The 21,392-nt window shown below is 38.8% G+C and overlaps 1 protein-coding gene across 3 annotated transcripts in view; it reads left to right on the forward strand.

The window, feature by feature from the left end:
• The window catches only part of keap1b (kelch-like ECH-associated protein 1b), a 49,248-nt gene that overhangs the window by 25,662 nt on the left and 2,194 nt on the right, over positions 1–21,392 (forward strand). For all 3 annotated transcript variants that reach the window (XM_069938031.1, XM_069938032.1, XM_069938033.1), the window contains exons 2-5: positions 7,317–7,998; positions 11,967–12,652; positions 13,459–13,664; positions 16,424–16,600. In XM_069938031.1, the coding sequence (XP_069794132.1) occupies positions 7,456–7,998; positions 11,967–12,652; positions 13,459–13,664; positions 16,424–16,600 (1,612 nt within the window). In that variant the 5' untranslated portion in view covers positions 7,317–7,455. The remainder of the gene's footprint in view (positions 1–7,316; positions 7,999–11,966; positions 12,653–13,458; positions 13,665–16,423; positions 16,601–21,392) is intronic.

A 21,392-nucleotide genomic window follows, 5' to 3' on the forward strand; every position in this document is an offset into this window, starting at 1 on the left:
ATTCGCAAATCCAAATGGAGAGGGGAGATGTGGTTGTCCGACAAGGGATAAAGGACAATTCAGGAGGGGAAGGGGAGATTGGGGATAAAGAAGATAGAAATAGGAGAATAAGGAAAATTTTGGATGTTGTAGGAATGTTGTCTGGTAAAGAGTTGAAAACAAATGGAAAAGGAGGAAAGGTAATGATGGAAAAACGGAAAGAGAAGATAAACAAAATATAAAATGGCTACGCTGAACTATATGACTTTAAATATTAATGGAATACATAACCAAATTAAAAGGAAGAAACTACTAAATTTACTGAAAAAGGAAAAAATAGATATAGCATTTGTCCAAGAAACACACTTAACTGAATTGGAGCACAAGAAATTAAAGAGAGATTGGGTAGGACATGTAACAGCAGCATCGTATAATTCAAAAGCAAGAGGAGTGGCTATATTAATTAGCAAAAATGTGCCATTTAAAATAGAAGAGGAAATAATAGATCCAGCAGGGAGATATGTTATGATAAAATGTCAGATATATTCGGAGCTTTGGAATCTACTTAATATATATTCACCTAACGAAGAAGATCAAAAGTTTATGCAAGATATCTTTTTGAAGGTAGCTAATATGCAAGGGAACATACTAATAGGAGGGGATTTCAATCTGAATTTGGATCCAAATATGGATAAAACAGGGAAAAAAATTAACAGGAAGAATAAAGTAACCAAATTTATAATTAAATCAATGCAAGAAATTAAACTTGTGGACATATGGAGGAAACAAAACCCAAAAGAAAAGGAATACTCATACTACTTGACAAGACATAAAACATACTCAAGAATAGACCTATTTTTGTTATCAGCTAGTATGCAGGATAGAGTAAGAAAAACAGAATATAAAGCGAGAATGCTATCAGACCATTCACCCTTAATACTGACAGTAAAACTAGAGGACATCCCTCCAAGAATGTATAGATGGAGATTAAACCCCATGCTACTTAAAAGACAGGATTTTAGAGAATTTATTGAAAAACAATTAAAAATGTACTTTGAAGTAAATACGGAATCAGTGGAAGATAAGTTTATACTATGGGACGCAATGAAAGCATTCATTAGAGGACAAATAATAAGTTATGCAACCAAGATGAAGAAGGACTATAATCAGGAAACAGAGCAGTTGGAAAGGGAAATAATAAACATAGAAAAAAAATTAGCAATAAAGGAAGATACAACCAAAAGAAGAGAATTGGCAGATAAAAAAATAAAATATGAAACATTACAAACATATAAGGTGGAGAAGAATATAATGAAGACAAAACAGAAATATTATGAACTAGGTGAAAAAACACACAAAATCTTAGCATGGCAGCTTAAGACAGAGCAAACTAAGAAAATGGTATTGGCAACAAGGAAAACAGACAAACAAATTACATATAATCCAAAAGAAATTAAGGAAAACTTCAGAGAATTCTATGAACAATTATACCGAACTGAAAACGAAGGGAAAGAAGGGAAAATAGATGAATTTTTGACTAAAATTGAACTACCAAAACTACAAATAGAGGAACAAAATAAATTAACAGAACCATTTGGAACAGTAGAAATACAAGAGATAATAAAAAATTTACCAAATAATAAGACACCAGGAGAGGATGGTAAATTTTTTATTATCTCTTGTATTTCTACTGTTCCAAATGGTTCTGTTAATTTATTTTGTTCCTCTATTTGTAGTTTTGGTAGTTCAATTTTAGTCAAAAATTCATCTATTTTCCCTTCTTTCCCTTCGTTTTCAGTTCGGTATAATTGTTCATAGAATTCTCTGAAGTTTTCCTTAATTTCTTTTGGATTATATGTAATTTGTTTGTCTTTTTTCCTTGTTGCCAATACCATTTTCTTAGTTTGCTCTGTCTTAAGCTGCCATGCTAAGATTTTGTGTGTTTTTTCACCTAGTTCATAATATTTCTGTTTTGTCTTCATTATATTCTTCTCCACCTTATATGTTTGTAATGTTTCATATTTTATTTTTTTATCCGCCAATTCTCTTCTTTTGGTTGTATCTTCCTTTATTGCTAATTTTTTTTCTATGTTTATTATTTCCCTTTCCAACTGCTCTGTTTCCTGATTATAGTCCTTCTTCATCTTGGTTGCATAACTTATTATTTGTCCTCAAATGAATGCTTTCATTGCGTCCCATAGTATAAACTTATCTTCCACTGATTCCGTATTTACTTCAAAGTACATTTTTAATTGTTTTTCAATAAATTCTCTAAAATCCTGTCTTTTAAGTAGCATGGGGTTTAATCTCCATCTATACATTCTTGGAGGGATGTCCTCTAGTTTTACTGTCAGTATTAAGGGTGAATGGTCTGATAGCATTCTCGCTTTATATTCTGTTTTTCTTACTCTATCCTGCATACTAGCTGATAACAAAAATAGGTCTATTCTTGAGTATGTTTTATGTCTTGTCGAGTAGTATGAGTATTCCTTTTCTTTTGGGTTTTGTTTCCTCCATATGTCCACAAGTTGTTGGGTCTTTCATGGCTTGGTTCAGCATCATGCTGAAGAAGATTGAAAAGAGGGTTGGTGCGAGAACACAGCCTTGCTTCACGCCATTGTTAATGGAGAAGGGTTCAGAGAGCTCATTGCTGTTTACATCCGGTACCGCACGGATGACAGTCTCTTCAATCTAAGGCGCCTGCAAGCTCACACCAAGACACAAGAGAAACTTGTCCGTGAACTACTCTTTGCAGATGATGCCGCTTTAGTTGCCCATTCAGAGCCAGCTCTTCAGCGCTTGACGTCCTGCTTTGCGGAAACTGCCAAAATGTTTGGCCTGGAAGTCAGCCTGAAGAAAACTGAGGTCCTCCATCAGCCAGCTCCCCACCATGACTACCAGCCCCCCCACATCTCCATCGGGCACACAAAACTCAAAACGGTCAACCAGTTTACCTATCTCGGCTGCACCATTTCATCAGATGCAAGGATCGACAATGAGATAGACAACAGACTCGCCAAGGCAAATAGCGCCTTTGGAAGACTACACAAAAGAGTCTGGAAAAACAACCAACTGAAAAACCTCACAAAGATAAGCGTATACAGAGCCGTTGTCATACCCACACTCCTGTTCGGCTCCGAATCATGGGTCCTCTACCGGCACCACCTACGGCTCCTAGAACGCTTCCACCAGCGTTGTCTCCGCTCCATCCTCAACATCCATTGGAGCGCTCACACCCCTAACGTCGAAGTACTCGAGATGGCAGAGGTCGACAGCATCGAGTCCACGCTGCTGAAGATCCAGCTGCGCTGGATGGGTCACGTCTCCAGAATGGAGGACCATCGCCTTCCCAAGATCGTATTATATGGCGAGCTCTCCACTGGCCACCGTGACAGAGGTGCACCAAAGAAAAGGTACAAGGACTGCCTAAAGAAATCTCTTGGTGCCTGCCACATTGACCACCGCCAGTGGGCTGATAACGCCTCAAACCGTGCATCTTGGCGCCTCACAGTTTGGCGGGCAGCAGCCTCCTTTGAAGAAGACCGCAGAGCCCACCTCACTGAAAAAAGGCAAAGGAGGAAAAACCCAACACCCAACCCCAACCAACCAATTTTCCCTTGCAACCGCTGCAATCGTGTCTGCCTGTCCCGCATCGGACTGGTCAGCCACAAACGAGCCTGCAGCTGACGTGGACTTTTTTACCCCCTCCATAAATCTTCGTCCGCGAAGCCAAGCCAAAGAAAAAAAAATGTCCACAAGTTTAATTTCTTGCATTGATTTAATTATAAATTTGGTTACTTTGTTCTTCCTGTTAATTTTTTTCCCCGTTTTATCCATATTTGGATCCAAATTCAGATTGAAATCCCCTCCTATTAGTATGTTCCCTTGCGTATTAGCTACCTTCAAAAAGATATCTTGCATAAACTTTTGATCTTCTTCGTTAGGTGAATATATATTAAGTAGATTCCAAAGCTCCGAATATATCTGACATTTTATCATAACATATCTCCCTGCTGGATCTATTATTTCCTCTTCTATTTTAAATGGCACATTTTTGCTAATTAATATAGCCACTCCTCTTGCTTTTGAATTATACGATGCTGCTGTTACATGTCCTACCCAATCTCTCTTTAATTTCTTGTGCTCCAATTCAGTTAAGTGTGTTTCTTGGACAAATGCTATATCTATTTTTTCCTTTTTCAGTAAATTTAGTAGTTTCTTCCTTTTAATTTGGTTATGTATTCCATTAATATTTAAAGTCATATAGTTCAGCGTAGCCATTTTATATTTTGTTTATCTTCTCTTTCCGTTTTTCCATCATTACCTTTCCTCCTTTTCCATTTGTTTTCTTATTTTCAACTCTTTACCAGACAACATTCCTACAACATCCAACATTTTCCTTATTCTCCTATTTCTATCTTCTTTATCCCCAATCTCCCCTTCCCCTCCTGAGTTGTCCTTTATCCCTTGTCGGACAACCACATCTCCCCTCTCCATTTGGATTTGCGAATCCACTCTCAAGCGTCAACTGATTTTGCAGTGACCGCTCTTTTCCCCCACCCAGCCCCCCCCAGAAAAGATTTCACTTTTCATATGTCACAAAGGTCACTCTTTTAATTCCCTCCTTATTCTCTCTATTCCATTACCTTCTCTTATTAATTCTTGTCTATACTATCTATGTTTTCCTCTAATTACAGATACTTTCACGTATGCCCATTGTCTCTATTCACTCTTATACCTCTTTACCCGCATACATATCAATCGTGGTCATTTTTACCCTCATTACCCGTCTTCATCCCTCAGTCTATTTTTGTCTTTACCCACATACATATCAATCGTGATCATTTTTACTCTCATTACCCGTCTTCATCCCTCAGTCTATTTTTGTAATTGTTCTGCAAATTTTCGTGCTTCTTCTGGATCCGAGAACAGTCTGTTTTGTTGTCCTGGAATAAATATTTTCAATACCGCAGGATGCTTCAGTGTAAATTTATATCCTTTCTTCCATAAAATCGCCTTTGCTGTATTGAACTCTTTTCTCTTCTTTAGGAGTTCAAAACTTATATCTGGATAAATGAAGATTTTTTGCCCTTTATACTCCAGTGGTTTGTTGCCCTCTCTTACTTTTTCCATTGTCTTCTCCAGTACCTTTTCTCTTGTAGTATATCTTAGGAATTTTACTACAATAGATCTTGGTTTTTGTTGTGGTTTAGGGGCCAATGCTCTATGTGCCCTTTCTATTTCCATTTCTTGCTGTAGTTCTGGACATCCTAGGGTCTTAGGGATCCATTCTTTTATAAACTCCCTCATATTCTTGCCTTCTTCATCTTCCTTAAGGCCCACTATCTTTGTTATTTCTTCTGTTATAATTTTCCATTATATCTATTTTTTGAGCTAGTAATTCTTGTGTCTCTTTAGTTTTTTTTATTAGATTCCTCTAATTTCTTTTTTAAGTCTTCTACCTCCATTTCTGCTGCTATTGCCCGTTCTTCCATCTTGTCCATTTTTTTCCCCATTTCTGTTAAGGTCATATCTATTTTATTCACTTTCTCTTCTGTGTTGTTTATTCTTCTTAAATCATTGTATTCCTGTGTTTGCCATTCTTTAAATGACTCCATGTATCCTCTAACAAGAGCAAGTATATCCTTTACCTTGCCTTTCCCTTTATCTATTTCACTGTATTCTTCCTCTTCTTCTTCCTCTGGGTTGGCCATCTGTTGTTTCTTTGGTGCCCTTTCCTCCTCTTCTTTCTTGTTTCCATTGTCTTCTGTGGTCTCTTCTTGCTGCAGGTGTTCTGCAGCTGTTGTTGCCGGCTGTGGAGATCGACTCCCCAGCTGGTCCCCCCTCCCGTCGGTGTGTTTTTTTTCATGCGCATGCGCGGTTGCGCACTTTTACTCGGCTCTGTGGGCCATTGTTGTAGTTCTTTTTCTACCGACCTGAGGTAGTGGGCTCCTCTCTCCACAGCGGGCCTCTTCGGACAGGTAAGGCCTTCACCTTTTTCCTCCGTTGTCTTCTCTTCCTCTCTTCTTTCCGTTGATTTTGATTTTTCTCCTTTTGTCTCCATCTTCTTTCCACCTTTATACTCACTTTTCTTTAACTTGTATTTCTGTGTTTGTATTTTCTCTTGTTTTTCCCGACTTTTCTGGAGAGGGCTGGAGTTCACCGTCCGGCCACTACTCCATCACGTGACTCCCTCCCTTGGAAGTGGTGTTGAAGAGGTATACCAGGTTGACTTCAGAGATAAGGTTTACCTATGAGGAAAGATTAAGTGGCCTTGTATGTTGGCATAGTGGTTAGTGCAATGGCTTCACAGTGCCAGCAATTGGGCCAAGACTGGTGTTCAAATCCTGTGCTGTCTGTAAGGAGTTTGTACGTTCTCCCCGTGTTGCATGGGTTTTCTCCGGGGGTTTCTGATTTCCTACCACTGTTTAAAAACATACCATCCCTGGAAATGGCCTGTTTACCATGATGTATGTCTAAATAAAAGAATGAGTGGGGATCTTGTAAATCTAAACCTATAAATTACCAAAGGAATAGATAAGATAAAAGCAGGAAAGTTTCCACTGGTAGGTGAGACTAGAACTAGAGGAATAGCCTCAAGATTCAGGGAAGTAGATTAAGGACTGAGATCAGGAGGAACTGCTCCCAGAGAGTGGTGTAATTTGCTGCCTAAGGAAGCAGTAGAGGCTTGTATATTTAAGACACAGATTTTTGCATAGATGAGAATTAAAATTATAGGGAAAAGATGGGTAGGGGGAGTTGAGTCCAGGGCCAGATAAGCTATCATCTTGTTGAATAGTGGATCAGGCTTGACAGGACACATGGCCTACTCCTGTTCCTATTTAATGTTTTTTTTAAAATCCGAAATGCTGGAGGAATTCAGCCATTCAGACAAAAATATATTTTCGACGTTTCGACCCTGAGCCCTTTTGAAGCCAGAAGCAGGAAATTTCAAACTCTCAGAATTCAAACAATGGGGGAGGAATCTAGACCATCAAAAGGTGTTAATTGGATATGATGAGGGACAAGGTAAGAATTTATCATGTTTGTGGGGGAAGGCGATAGGGGAAGAAGAGGGGGATTAACAAAAACCAGAGGTCAATATTAATGCCATCTGGTTAGAGGGTGCCCAGTCGGAAGATGATCTCAGGCCTGAAACATCAGCAATATATCTTTGTCTCCTATAGAAGCTGAAAAGACTGGGTGAGTTCCTGCAGCATTTTGGTGTGTTGTTTTATGACAATCACAGTGTCTGCAGACTTTCGCGTTTTGCCCTATTTCTGATGTTCTTATCGTTATCTTGTTCTTTAAAACTAATTTTTTTTTCTTTCCTAAAGATGCCCAAGAAAGTAATGTTCTCCATGGAAGCTAAGGATGGACACAACCTGAATGGATTTGAAATGTATACCTGCCACTGTGTGACCGTTTTGTGCTTTTCCTGAAAAGCAATGAACTGCAGATAGTGACTTGGGAGAAATGTCGATGACAACAGAGTGTACGGCAGAAGTGATGCCATCACAAAATGCCAGCCGCTACTTCAGCTACACACTGGAAAGCCACACAGTGGAGGCTTTTAAAATAATGAATGAAATACGTTTAAATAAACAACTCTGTGATGTGACCCTCAGGGTAAAACACAATACCCTGGAAGAGGAGTTTGTTGCACACAAGATTGTTCTTGCCTCCTGTAGCCCTGTTTTCAAGGCTATGTTTACCAATGGTTTGAAAGAATGTGGAATGGAGGTTATACCAATTGAGGGTGTTCACCCTAAAGTAATGCAGCGCTTAATTGAATTTGCTTACACAGCCAGTATTACAGTGGGAGAGAAATGTGTGCTGCACGTTATGAATGGAGCAGTTATGTACCAGATAGATAGCGTCGTTGAAGCATGCTGCAAATTCCTGGTGGAGCAGTTGGATCCAAGTAACGCCATTGGTATTGCCTCATTTGCAGAGCAGATTGGGTGCTGTGAGTTGAGTCAAAAATCCAGAGAGTATATATACCTGCACTTTAGTGAGGTAGGTACAAAGGTTGGTTATTTTTAATTTTGAATAGATCAGTGTGATTATTTTGTTTTCCAGTGTGCTTTTGGAAAATGGGAAAATGAGGCCATTAAGCCTTTTTTTTTTTGGAGGTGGGGGGTGCTGTTGTTTAGATCACAATAAATTAGTTCCTCAGTTCCATTTAACCTCTGTTTATCATGTCACCTTTGATACTCTTGCCTCATAATGATCTACTGGTCTTGAAAGTTTTAAATGGCCCACATCAATAGCCTTGTTGTGGTGTCAATAAGGTCAATGTGTGTTTGAGCTCTGGAGTGGTATTTGCCAAAATCAATTTAATTGCTAAATTTCAAACATTTATTAATATATTCTGGCTCTCTGAATGGATAATTGATGAATTAGCCACTGGAAATTAGATGACCATTCTGCAATATTGGCAGTTTAGTTGGGAATTGTATTATTGCATTTGATCAAAGGTAGATATTTAAAGTATCACCCCTTGCTGCTGGAGAAGTTGTATTTGGTTGATAATCTGCAATTTTCTTAACGTTAATATCAGTATTGGGCCAAACTATCAACTTCCATCAGAAGGCTGGAGGTGGGAATGGTTGCTAGTTGCACCATGCTCCATTCTATTTGTAACTCAATAGAAAATGAAGCATCCATATCTTGTGGAACAAAATATAAACAGGTGGGCGGCAAGTAAATTTGTGCCACACGAGAAAGAGGCAATGACTATCTCCAATGAGCTTCTTAGAACTTATTATTAACATTTAAATTAAATGTTTTGGACATTGCCAGTGAATCAGCTGGTCTAATACTTAAATACTACAGATAGTTAAACTGAGTGTAGCTATCCTTGGGGTAAATAACTCACCCGCACAATGCAATTGTCTACGAGGCACAGGAAACAAATGTGTTAGAATACTCTCCACTTGATTGGGTGAATGAAACTACTAATGCTGGAAGTTCCACCCCCATCCGGGATGCAGCAAAACATAATTGACACCTGATCTACAAGCTGTAATGTTCAAACCTGGGCACTGTGACTACAGTGTACTCTGTAAAAGGGCATTGCTGCTACTTGCATATAGTACTCTGAAAGTACTGACCAAACTTGTGACTTTTACCACCTAAAAGAATAAGAACGTGGGAATACCAACAACTGCAGGTTATCCCCTTGGAAATACAGTCTATTGTTAGTGGTTTTAAATGTTTCAACTCTTCAACACCAGAAGGTCTTCTAAAAAGCAGCTTGTCTTAAGCTTCTCTACAGAAATAAATCCCTAACTATAAATAATTAAAAAAAAAACTAAATATATATATTTTTAAAAAATGTAATGGTGGACTTGAATCTACTAGGTGAAACACTTTTTAGAGAAGGGAATCTGATATCCATTGTCTAATCTGGCCTATGTGTGGATCCACCTATGGCAATGTTGTCCACTTTTTAACTCTTCTCTCAAATGGCATGTTAAACAACTTGATATTCTTCACCATAATCTCAAATTAGACTTGATCTTGCCAGTGTTTCCCACATCCTAAAAGACTTCAAATAAAAAAAAAGGTAGTACCCTATATGATATTTGTACTCCATACATTAGAGACAAGGCAAATGTATCTCAATTAAAGCACTGTACAAAATGTCTGGAGTGGCAGATTATATGCATTTCTCCTCAGAACAATCATTCCCTACATTTTTTTTCTGATCAGGCATACAAGAAATGATCCTGACTTTTCCAAAATGCATATTGGACTAGCTTTTTTAAAAAAAAAACAAACCACAAATCAACTACACATAGAAAATAAAATAATTACTTGAACATGATCTTCAAATTTATTTAATAATGTTATTTCTTCATTGACTGGAAACAATTTTACATAAAACATGCAGTATGTGAGAAATATTGAATGTTTTTGTACTTGGAAACAAATAAAATTTGCCTTGAGCACCAAGGCTTTAATTTTGATCTTTTTCAAACGATACCACGTGTTGGTAGAACTGCGTATGTATTCCCAATGATAACATCACTACTTTCATCTTTCTTCCTTTCCATTTCTGCTCTCGTCTCCACAAAGCTGAGGCCCTTTTGACTCTACTAGATACTACAAATTTTGGATGAAGCATTGCTTTTGAAAATTATCTTTGAGCTGGGGATGGAAACAAAAGGGTCCTATCGTGTTTAATAATATCGTAGAGTACACTCTTCTAAAGAACTGTGGACTTTCCTGACGGCAAAAGTACCTTGATGCATTGAGGAAGTCCTATCCCAAAAACACCTGAAAGCCACAATCCCAGACTTTCTTGTTTAACTCTGAATGCTTAGATGGATTTTTTCTAAATTGTAACAACTTTTAAGGTTGTGAGGGTCATTGAATGGATTTTATTAGGTAATTGGATGGATTTTATTAGGTTCTGTTGTTCAGGGATGTTTTAAAGCTGTGAAAAATGAAGTAAATTTCTAATGTTTTAAATAAAGTATCAAAATGAAATTAATATTTTACTGAATAGAAAATTAATATTTTATTGAATAAACTGAATAGAAAAAAAAAGTTCCCTTTGTAGAAAAGAAAGCATTCCCCACTGAAGTTGACATGAAATCTGAGAGCTGTTTTTCATTTTCCACCCCAGCAGAAGTGCAGAGAATCGTTAGCAAGACAGGCTCTTCCACCAATGGTTCCTTCAGAGAAACAAACTGATCAATTTGTGTTCAGACTTGCACAAATCTGTTTTTTGACAATATGTGTGCAGAAATTCTAGGCTTGCTTCCCTTTTTAATTTTTTTAAAATAATTTAGACATACAGTATGGTAAGAGGTCATTTCAGTCCTCAAGTCTGTGCTGCCCAATTTACACCCAATTAATCTACACCCCCAGTACATTTTGAATGGTGGGAGGAAACCAGAGCCCCTGAGGGAAAACCCATGCAGACGTGGGGAGAATGTAAAAACTCCTTACAGCGTGGGATTCAAACCCATGTCCCATTCGCTGGTGCTGTAACACTAACCGCTACACCAACTGTGCCACCCAATAACCTATGGGGGGGGGGGGGCGCCATTGTGCTAAAGAAGCAAAGGGAAAAACTAGGAAAAGTGCATGAAAATGTTGCGTTTCGAGAAGTCTAGACCCATTTCTTGTGAGCAATTTTTGAGATGTACAAATCATTTGTGCAGTGCTTTCCATGCTGCTGATGTTGAGATATTGTTGGTTGAAATAACTTCTTTTATCTAATGTTTACAAAGGTAAGGGAAAAATGGTGTGGCTTGCTGTAACACAGTAACAGGTATCTCAGCTTTAGAATGAGCAATCCTATTCTCTTGTTCCATTATTTTTTTTAAAGAATAAGAATGAAAACTAGGATGATTTATTCTGACCACTATATTTACTCCTGACTTGGGTCGAAATAGATTATGCCCCTTTATTAATCCGATTAAGCCAAGGCTGAATTCAAATCCAAGATTGTAAATTGCAAGATCATGTGAAAAGGTATTTACCTCTGTTCCCCAATTACTGTTATATTGAAGTAATTTATTACAATGCCTCTCTACTTCCAACAATATTTGGAAAAATGGCACATTCTATGACTATAGGAACTAATTTTTTTTTCTTTCCACTCCACATTGGACAAATGCTCAATAGTTCAAGTCAACCGACAATGTTTAGAACCAATGGTGAAGTGTCCAGATTGTATCTGGCTTTCCATCTAAAAGTGATGAGAGATTTTTGGAAAATAATGAGCAGAAAGGACAATATTTTTAGAGATGGAGGATCCATCTTTCACTATTGATGTATCATTTTCCATTTCCAAGTCCTAAATTTAGAAAAGGAAAAGTTGAGTTATTAAATCTTTAAGATTTTCATATGCAAATTAAGATGAGCGTGTAAATATATGATAGATGGGAATCTATGTAAAATCAGTTGATCAAATAAAATGTTTTATTTTACAAGAGAAATGTTTTACAAGACCTCTATCTTTTTAATAGGTAGCGAAACAAGAAGAGTTCTTCAACCTCACGCAGTGCCAATTGGTTAGCCTGATCAGCCGAGATGAGTTGAATGTGCGCTGTGAATCTGAAGTCTATCATGCTTGTATAGAGTGGGTGAAATATGATCCAGAGAACAGGCATCCATATGTTCATGCATTACTGAATGCAGTGAGATGCCATTCTCTGACTCCAAACTTTCTGAAAACTCAACTACAGAAGTGTGAAATACTCCAGATGGATTCCAAATGTAAAGATTATCTTGTGGAAGTCTTTAAGGAGCTGACACTGCACAAACCGACCAAGGCATGTCCCTGCAGGTCTCCAAATGTTCCTCAATTAATGTACACAGCAGGAGGTTATTACCGACAGTCGCTAAATTTTCTGGAAGCCTATAATCCTCTGGAGAACTGTTGGATCCGATTGACAGACATGCCAGTGCCCCGAAGTGGTTTAGCTGCTTGCACTGTGCACGCACTTCTGTATGCAGTTGGTGGAAGAAACAACTCACCAGATGGCAACACTGATTCCGATGCTTTGGATTGTTACAATCCTATGACCAATCAGTGGTCCCCCTGTACTCCAATGAATGTTCCAAGGAACAGAGTAGGAGGTGGAGTAATTGATGGGATGATCTATGCTGTCGGTGGATCTGAAGGCTGCATCCATCACAATTCTGTGGAAAGGTTTGAGTTGCATTTAAATATTTTTAAATATAATTTTCATTTTCTGCATCCTTGTTCTCTTTCTTTCTCTTCCACCCCCCCACCCTATCCTACACTTTTCTCCTGAAATATTCTGAATCTTATTGCAATGTCTATCATCCTTGCTGCTGTTAATCCCAGCTGTAGGCTATTAGTTCCTAGAGGGAACATGTGTGCCTCACTACATTATAAAATTGTATGTTACTTATTTTCTTTACTCCACTGTCATGGAAACATTAGAAATAATTATTATTTGAATTGTTTTGGTGACAAAAAAATTAATGATAATTTGAATACTACTTTGGATAATGAATTGACTTTGAAATTACCACCATGTTTCAGGTCATTTTTCCAAACCAAGTCAGTTCATTATCACTCCATTTTTTTTGTGACAAGTGGACCATTATTTGTATTTATTTTTGGAATTTGCAAACATTTAGTCTGGCTTACTTTCCCTTTTATACTGCAGACTAGAGGTTATTGTTCTGGATTAGAAAATAGCAGGTTTTAAATAGTGAAAATGTAAACAACCTAAATTATTTCCATTGTTTTAAATGGTAGCAAATCTCATCCTTCTGATTTTTCTGTAAATATGACTCACCAACTTTTTTTAAAAAAACTGCAATGTTTGAAGATAGCAGCCTGTATTCTTGAATTCACCATTCTGAATCATCCTATTTGACAGTAGCAATTGTTTGCTGTAAACCCCAGTAACAATATGTCAACCCCTGTTCCTGAGGGCTTCAGTGTTTGGAGTATATTTAGAACAATGATGTATGCATTTACAGGTATGATCCAGAAAAAGACCAGTGGGAGTTTGTGGCTTCAATGTCAACCAGTAGAATTGGTGTTGGTGTGGCTATTGTAAATCGCCTTCTATATGCAGTCGGTGGCTTTGATGGAACAAATCGGCTCAATTCAGCAGAATGCTATCATCCTGAAGAGAATAGGTGGACAACCATTGCCTCAATGAACACTGTTAGGAGTGGAGCAGGTAAGAAAATTGGAGAAAATTCATGCTATTCATCACATTTGGGAAGGAACAGAGCATTAATGCAGAGAGGGTCCTTAGTTGCACCTCCATAGCTCACTTAGTGAAGAAGGCATCTGGTGTGCTTGTTTTCATAGACGGAGGCTTTCAGTATAAGAGTTGTGTTGTCAGTTTGGTTAGAGTGTACGCAGTATTGTGTATAATTCAGTTTTCAACAGAACAGGAACATAAGACATAAACACTACAGCCTTTGGGTCCCCGATGTTGTGCTGACCCATATATTCCTTTAAAAAAGCAAATACTAAGCCCTTCCTACCCTGTAGAAGCCTAATTACCTGAATACATCTGAGGTTGTCTGATCTCGGAAGCTAAGTAGGCTCAGGTCTGATCAGTACTTGGAGGGGAGACGCCTAGGAACACCAGGTGCTGTAGGTTTCTGTGAGGGGTGCTGGACAAAGTGGTGACTCTGTCTGCCTTATGATAGACAAAAGTTTTTGTAAATTTCATGTATTTTACATTCTTAAAAATGTAGTGTGTGACAATAATAGAACCTTTACCTTTTAAACCCTCTTTTTTCCATGCCCCTAATGTTTCAGTCTTCACAACCATCCCTGGCAAGGCTTTCAAGTCACTCACAACTCTTTTATATATTTAAAAAAAACCCTGATGTCTCCATGAACTTTCCTCTCCTCACTTTGTACACATGTTCTCTGGTGTTTGTTATTCTTGCCCTGGGAAAAAGGCACTGGCTTTCCATCCCTATATGATCACATAATTTTGTATACCTCTATTAAGTCTCCAAAGAGAAAAGTCCCAGCTCTGCTTACCTTGCCTCATAGGACTTATTTTTCAGTCTAGGCCAACATCCTGGTAAATCTCTGCACCCTCTCCATAGCTTCCACATCTTTACTGCAATAAGGTATCTAGAACTGAACACAATATTCCAAGTATGGTCTCACCACCGATTTGTAGAGTTGTAACTCTTGAAATCCCCCTATTAATGAAGCACAGTGTCCTATAGTTTTAACTATCCTATCAATCTCCCAGCGACCTTGAGGGATGTATGGATTTGGATTTAACTCTGTTCATCCACACTCTTAAGTAACCGACCATTAATCCTGTACTCAGACTTCTGGTTTGGCCTTCCAAAATGCATCACCTCACACTTATCTGGATTGAACTCAATTTGCCACTTTTCTGCTCAACTCTACAACAACCTTCTGCTCAACTCTACAACAACCTTCTGCTCAACTCTACAACAACCTTCTGCTCAACTCTACAACAACCTTCAGCACCATCCACAACTCCAACCTTCGCATCATCCGCAAACTTACAGACTCATCCTCCCCTTTCCCCCCTCCCTTCTTCTAGGTCATTTATAAAAATCACAGAACAGGGGTCCTTCCTAGTTAAGAATGTGATTGAAATAGAAAGTGCAGAAGAGTATAACCAAGACATTGCCTGAATTGGAGGGCCGTAGTTACGAGGAGAGATGGTATTTATTCTCATAAGGAGGCTGTGGGTTGACTTTAGAGGCTTATAAAATTGATGGAGTGTCAGAATTTTTTTTCCTCGGGCAAGGGAAAACCAGAATTTACAGGGGTGGGGGGTTGTCAAAGATCTAAGGGGAAAGTTTTTTTTTCTACATGTAGGGTAATGGTTATATGGAATGAGCTGCCAGAGGAGGGGAAGAGTCAGATAGAATTACAATAATTAAAATGTATTCAGATTTACTTGGATGGGAAAGGTATATAGGGATTCTTGCGTAGATTGGCACATTAACGTGGACGAGGTGGGACAAAAGTGTCAATTTTTGTGTTGTATGACTAGATGAAGTCTAAAAATTATAGTAATGAAGAGAAAGATCATATTGGAAAAATAAATGAACAGAGTAATGTGGAATGGAATCTTTAAAAGATTACAAAAGATGCCTGCTGGAATGGCTGCATTCTGAAATGTATACTGCTCTGCACATTTTGAATGTGCCCTAGCACTCTACTGTTCTAGGCCTCAGGAAGGGAGACCACGAGGACCAGTTCACTGGAGAGTAAATTCCCTTCAACATTTAATAAACAGCAGCATCTGTCCCTGGAGGCAAGTTGGTGCATTTATCTGCTCCCTTCCCCACAGTGATAAACAGCACCTCCACAAATCTGGGTGAAACACCCAGATCCTATGTGAAATGGAATTGGTGTTCTAGTTTTGTTAGATCTTTGGATTCTTTAGGTGGTGCAGAACCATTTCTGGGACTGTTCTTCACTCTGTACCAAGTTTGCAGTGAGACTGAAGTAAGACAGCATGTTAAGAATGGGTTTAAGTGGGAATCAATTTGAAAAATGCTAACTAATTACCCTGATTCCAAAACCAGAGATTCTTGGTATGTGTTTAAATGTATTATGTGCCACTTAATTCTCCTGGATGTTCACTAAAATTACAAAATTCTCATAGTAGAATGCAAAATATAAGGTATTTGAATAGGTCCCATTTATGAAAATAAATCAATTGTATTACTTAAACTCAGAGTGAAATTGGAAGATTATATAATTACATTGAGCTCTGAAATACTTTGAGAAAACCAGACATTCACATGAATGCAATTATTTGAACTTCTCAATAACTGTTTGATCTTCAATGAGGTATGATTGTTTTCAGTGTATGCAGACGATGACCTTGTAGGACCAGCATAAACCTATACCTTTAAACAAAAATGGAGGAGTAGAATTATGAATTGTCAAGATAAATGACTTTGTGTTTCTATCTAGGCATCTGTGCACTAAAAAATTCTGTTTACGCGATCGGTGGATATGATGGCGTAAACCAGCTGAACAGTGTGGAGCAATACGATGTTGAGTTGGATAAATGGACATGTTTAGTGCCAATGAAACATAAACGCAGTGCTCTTGGAGTAACTGTTTATCACGGCAAAATCTATGTTCTTGGTAAGTTTCAATATTATACCACTTTGCATTCTTGGTTTTGGCAAACCTCTCACTCTGCAGTGGAACCATGCCTTGGTTCATGACATTGAGGTTGAGTGCTTTTAAATAATTAACTTGACTCTTCTGTCAAAATCTTGCATTTGTTTTGAGAAATTATGGAAATCATCTCCCTGAAATCTGAAGTTTCATTGATATTTTGTGGTGAAGAATAGTTTGAGATATTCCATGAAGTGGAATGGAGACCATTTGGTCTTTATCTTTCTCATTATGAGCCCTTCAGCAATTGGGAGTGGGATTTTTATTTATCTTCTGTTCTTTCATACATTTTGCATACTTTTATCGTATTTTTGTTCTTCTCATAATCTGAGTTTTAAAGTTCTTCCTATTTTGATTCTCTTGTGAATTTGGATTGCTGCTCTCTAAACATTATCCTTGTTTTGTTTATTGCATCCAAAACTGCAAATGCTATCTTGTTTTCACTGTACACTGCAATAGTGGTGGTATGAACGACGACAAATAAATGTAACTTGACTGACTTTAATATGTTGCATGGACTCCAACTTTTTATGAATCTGTTTATGTCCATTATCTATTTTATATTTTTTGTAACTTCTTGGATCCCTTGGCTTTTCCTTCAGCCTCATTGATGTCTTTCACCGTCCTGCAAAAATGTATAGTCAACTAACTCGCTCTGATATTCAACAGATAGTTACTTCTATTTTAATTCATCAAGGTACTTCCATTTACTTGTTGACTTCCACTTGCTACTTTTCAATTCCCTTTTCCCCAATGTAATCAATACCTTTCATAGCTTCTTCGATTATCCAAGAAAATTGGTTGAACTTCCTATTTTTGGTATTGAATGCATATTTGTGCACCACTTTCTAATCCTTGAAGTACACACTAAGAAGTGATTCTGGATCTGGATCCTGTGATCTGGATACCCACAGATGTTTTTAACCAATCCTGAAAGTATTTCCTCTCCATCTTCCTGTTCCTATTTGACCCTCCTACCTCCAACTCCAGTACCATATCCATTAATCTTTTCAACATATCACTTGCATTTTGTTTAAAGTTTTTATTTTTAAAATCTGTATGCATCACATCTTCTGAACTGGATCCTTCTGTCATGGTGTTACTCCCACCAAAAGAAAATTTGAATGCACACATAGAAATAGCTTGAACTTCTGGATTGCCTTTCCAGACTTGTGCTTTCTGAAATGTGATTGTGGCAACCAAATTCCTTAGAATGGTGTAACATTCTGGAATATTCAGTGTGGGCAGTGGAATGAGAGGGTAGCAGTGGTAGAGCTTGAAGTAGTAACGAGGCAAGGTTTTTAAAATATTTTTTTTCCCCAAAAAGTATACATAGTAATGTTTTAAATATACACTATATTAAACTTTTTCTCAGAAACACAAAACAACAGTCCCACACCACCACCCCCTCCGTACATACAGATCGTTCACTGTCAGTATGTAAGAGTACAGTTGAGGAAACTGTTTTTGTATATATATATAATAGTTTTATACTTTTTCTGTTTCTTTTTATTACTGTATCTGTGGTCCATGTATGGCTGCCAGACCTATACAAACGTGTCGTGTTTATTCTGGATGTAATTTTTTTTCGTAGGTAAACAGCTGTTCTTTCCGCAGTCTATCATGCAATAAGTAGAGGGGAGTTGGACTTCCAAGTGATAGTGATACATTTTGTTTTGATTTACCTGTGTTAATTGTGGACAGGAAGTCTGTGTGTGAGGCTGGTGTTCTGTGCTGGATGTCAGATGTGGGAGGTCCTGGAGTCTCCCAGACAGCCATATCTGCACCTGGTGTGTTGAGCTGCAGCTCTTAAGAGATTGTGTTAGGGAAATGGAGTTGCAGCTCGATGACCTTCCTCTGGTAAGAAAGGAGTTAGACAGGTGGTCACACTGGGGCAATAGGAAACAGACAAGTGAGTCACAGTCTGAAGGAGGAAGGGGAAGAGTTGGGTACTAGAAATGCCCTGTGGCTGTTCCCCTTGACATTAAGTACTGTACTCCTGTTTGAGTACTGCTAGAGGGACAGCCTACCTGGTGGAAGCAACAGTGGCCATGCATCTGGCACGGAATCCGGCCCTGAGGCTCAGAAGGGTAGGGAAAGGAAGAGGAGGCAGTAGTGATGGGGGACTCTATAATTAGGGGGTTGGACGCAGACGTTCTGTGGACGCAGGAAAGAAACTTGGATGGTAATTTGCCTCCCAGGTGCCTGGGTCTGGGATGTTTCAGATCGTATCCAAGAAATCCTGCAGTGGGAGGGAGAACAGCCAGAGGTTGTGGTACATATTGGTACCAATAACAAAGATAGGAAAAGGGAAGAGGTCCTGAAAAATTACTACAGGGAGTTAGGAAGGAAGATGAGAAGCAGGACAGCAAAGGTAGTAATGTTGGGATTACTGCCCGTGCCAAGCAATAGTCAGTATTGGAATAGAATGAGGGGGAGGATAAATTCATGGCTGAGGGATTTGAGCAGGGGCTAGGGATTTAAATTTCTGGATCTTTGGGACTTCTTTTTGGGCAGGCGTGACCTGTACAAAAAGGACAAGTTATACCTGAATCCTAGGATGACCAATATTCTGGCAGCTAGTTTTGTTAAGGCTAATGGGGAGAGTTTAAACTAGAATTGTTGGGGGGGTGGGAACCTGACTGAAGAGACTGGGGAAGAAGTGGTTGGCTCACAAATAGAGAAAGTTTGGAGACAGTGTGTGAGGATGGATAGGCAGGTGACGGTGAAGGAACCCGTTCAGATGTGTCTATTTTAATGCAAGGAGTACTGTGAACAGAGTGGATGAGCTTAGAGTGTGGATCAGTACTTGGAGCTATGATGTGGTGGCCATTACAGAGACTTGGATGGCTCAGGGACAGGAATGGTTATGCAAGTGTCAGGTTTTAGATGTTTCAGAAAGGACCGGGAAGGAGGCAGAAGAGGTTGGGGCGATGTTGATCAGAGATAGTGTCGTGGCTGCAGAAAAGGTGGTTGTCATGGAGGGATTGTCTACAGAGGTTAGGAACAGGAAGAGGTCAATAACTTTACTGGGTGATTTTGATTTTTATATAGGCCACCAAATAGGAGCAGGGATATTGAGAAGCAGGTAGGGAAAGGAATAATAATAAGAATTGTGATGGGAGATTTTAATTTCCCAAATATCGATTGGCTTCTCCCTAGAGCAAGGGTTTTAGATGGGGTGGAGTTTGTTAGGTGTGTTCAAGAAGGTTTCTTGACACAATATGTAGATGAGCCTTCAAGGTGAGAAACTGTACTTGATTTGGTATTGGGAAATGAAGCTGGTCAGGTGTCAGATCTCTCGGAGAGCATTTTGGAGGCAGTGATCATAATTCTATCTCCTTTACAATAGAATTGGAGAGAGATAGGAACGGACGAGTTAGAAAAGCATTTAAATGGAGTAAGGAGAATTATGAGGTTATCAGGCAGGAAAGTGGAAGCTTAAATTGGGAACAGATGTTCTCAGGGAAAAGTACAGAAACATGTCACATGTTCAGGGGACATTTGTGTGGAGTTCTACATCGGTACGTTCCAATAAGACGGACGTTGTGGTAGGGTACAGAAACCATGGTGTGCAAAAGCTGTAATAAATCTAGTCAAGAAGAAAAGCTTCAAAAGGTTCAGAGAGCTAGGTAATGTTCATGATCTGGAAGATTATAGAGCTAACAGAAGGGAGTTTAAAAAGGAAATTAGGAGAGCCAAAAGGGGCCATGGGAAGGCCTTGGTGGACAGGATTAAGGAAAACCCCAAGGCATGCATAAAGAACAAGAGGATTAGATGTGAAAGAAAAGGACCCATCAAGTGTGGAGTGGGAAAATGTGTATGGAAAAACCGGAGGAAATAGTAGAGGTGCTTAATGAATACTTCACTATTCACTATGGAAAAGGATCTTGGTGATTCCAACAGACTGAAAAGCTTGAGCACATAGATATTAAGAGAGAGGATTTGCTGGAGTTTTTTGAAAGCATCAAGTTGGATAAGTCGCTGGGACCGGATGAGATGCACCCCAGGCTACAGTGGGAGGTGAGGGAGGAGGTTGCTGAGGCTCTGGCGATAATCTTTGAATCCTCATTGGGGACAGGAGAGATTCTGGAGGATTGGAGGATTGTGGATGTTATCCCTTTATTCAATAAAGGGAGTAGAGATAGCCGAGGAAAATATAGACCAGTGAGTCTTGCTTCATCAGTTGCTAAGTTGATGGAGAAGATCCTGAAAGGCAGGGTTTGTGAACATTTGGAGACTTATAATATGATTAGAAATAGTCAGCATAGCTTTGTCAAGGGCAGGTCGTGCCTTATGTACCTGATTGAATTTTTTGGAAATGTGACTAAGCATGCTGATGAAGGAAGAGCAGTAGATGTAGTGTATATGGATTTCAGCAAGGCATTTGATAAGATCCCCTGCAAGGCTTATTGAGAAAGTTAGGAGGCATGGTCCAAGGGGACATTGCTTTGTGAATCCAGAACTGGCTTGCCCACAAAAGGCAAAGAGTGGTTGTAGATAGGTCATATTGTGCATGGAGGTGGTTGACCAGTGGTGTGCCTCAGAGATCTGTTCTGGGACCCTTGCTCTGTGATTTTTATAAATGACCTGGATGAGGAAGTGGAGGGATGGGTTTAAGCTTACTGTTTACACAAAGGTTAGAGGTATTGTGGAGGGCTGATGGAGATTACAGCAGAATATTGATAGGATGCAAAACTGGGGTGAGAAGTGGCAGATAAGAGTTCAACCCAGTTAAGTGTCGTAGTTAATTTTG

Source organism: Narcine bancroftii, chromosome 5 (genome assembly GCF_036971445.1).
Source record: "Narcine bancroftii isolate sNarBan1 chromosome 5, sNarBan1.hap1, whole genome shotgun sequence".
Classification (NCBI taxonomy): domain Eukaryota; kingdom Metazoa; phylum Chordata; class Chondrichthyes; order Torpediniformes; family Narcinidae; genus Narcine; species Narcine bancroftii.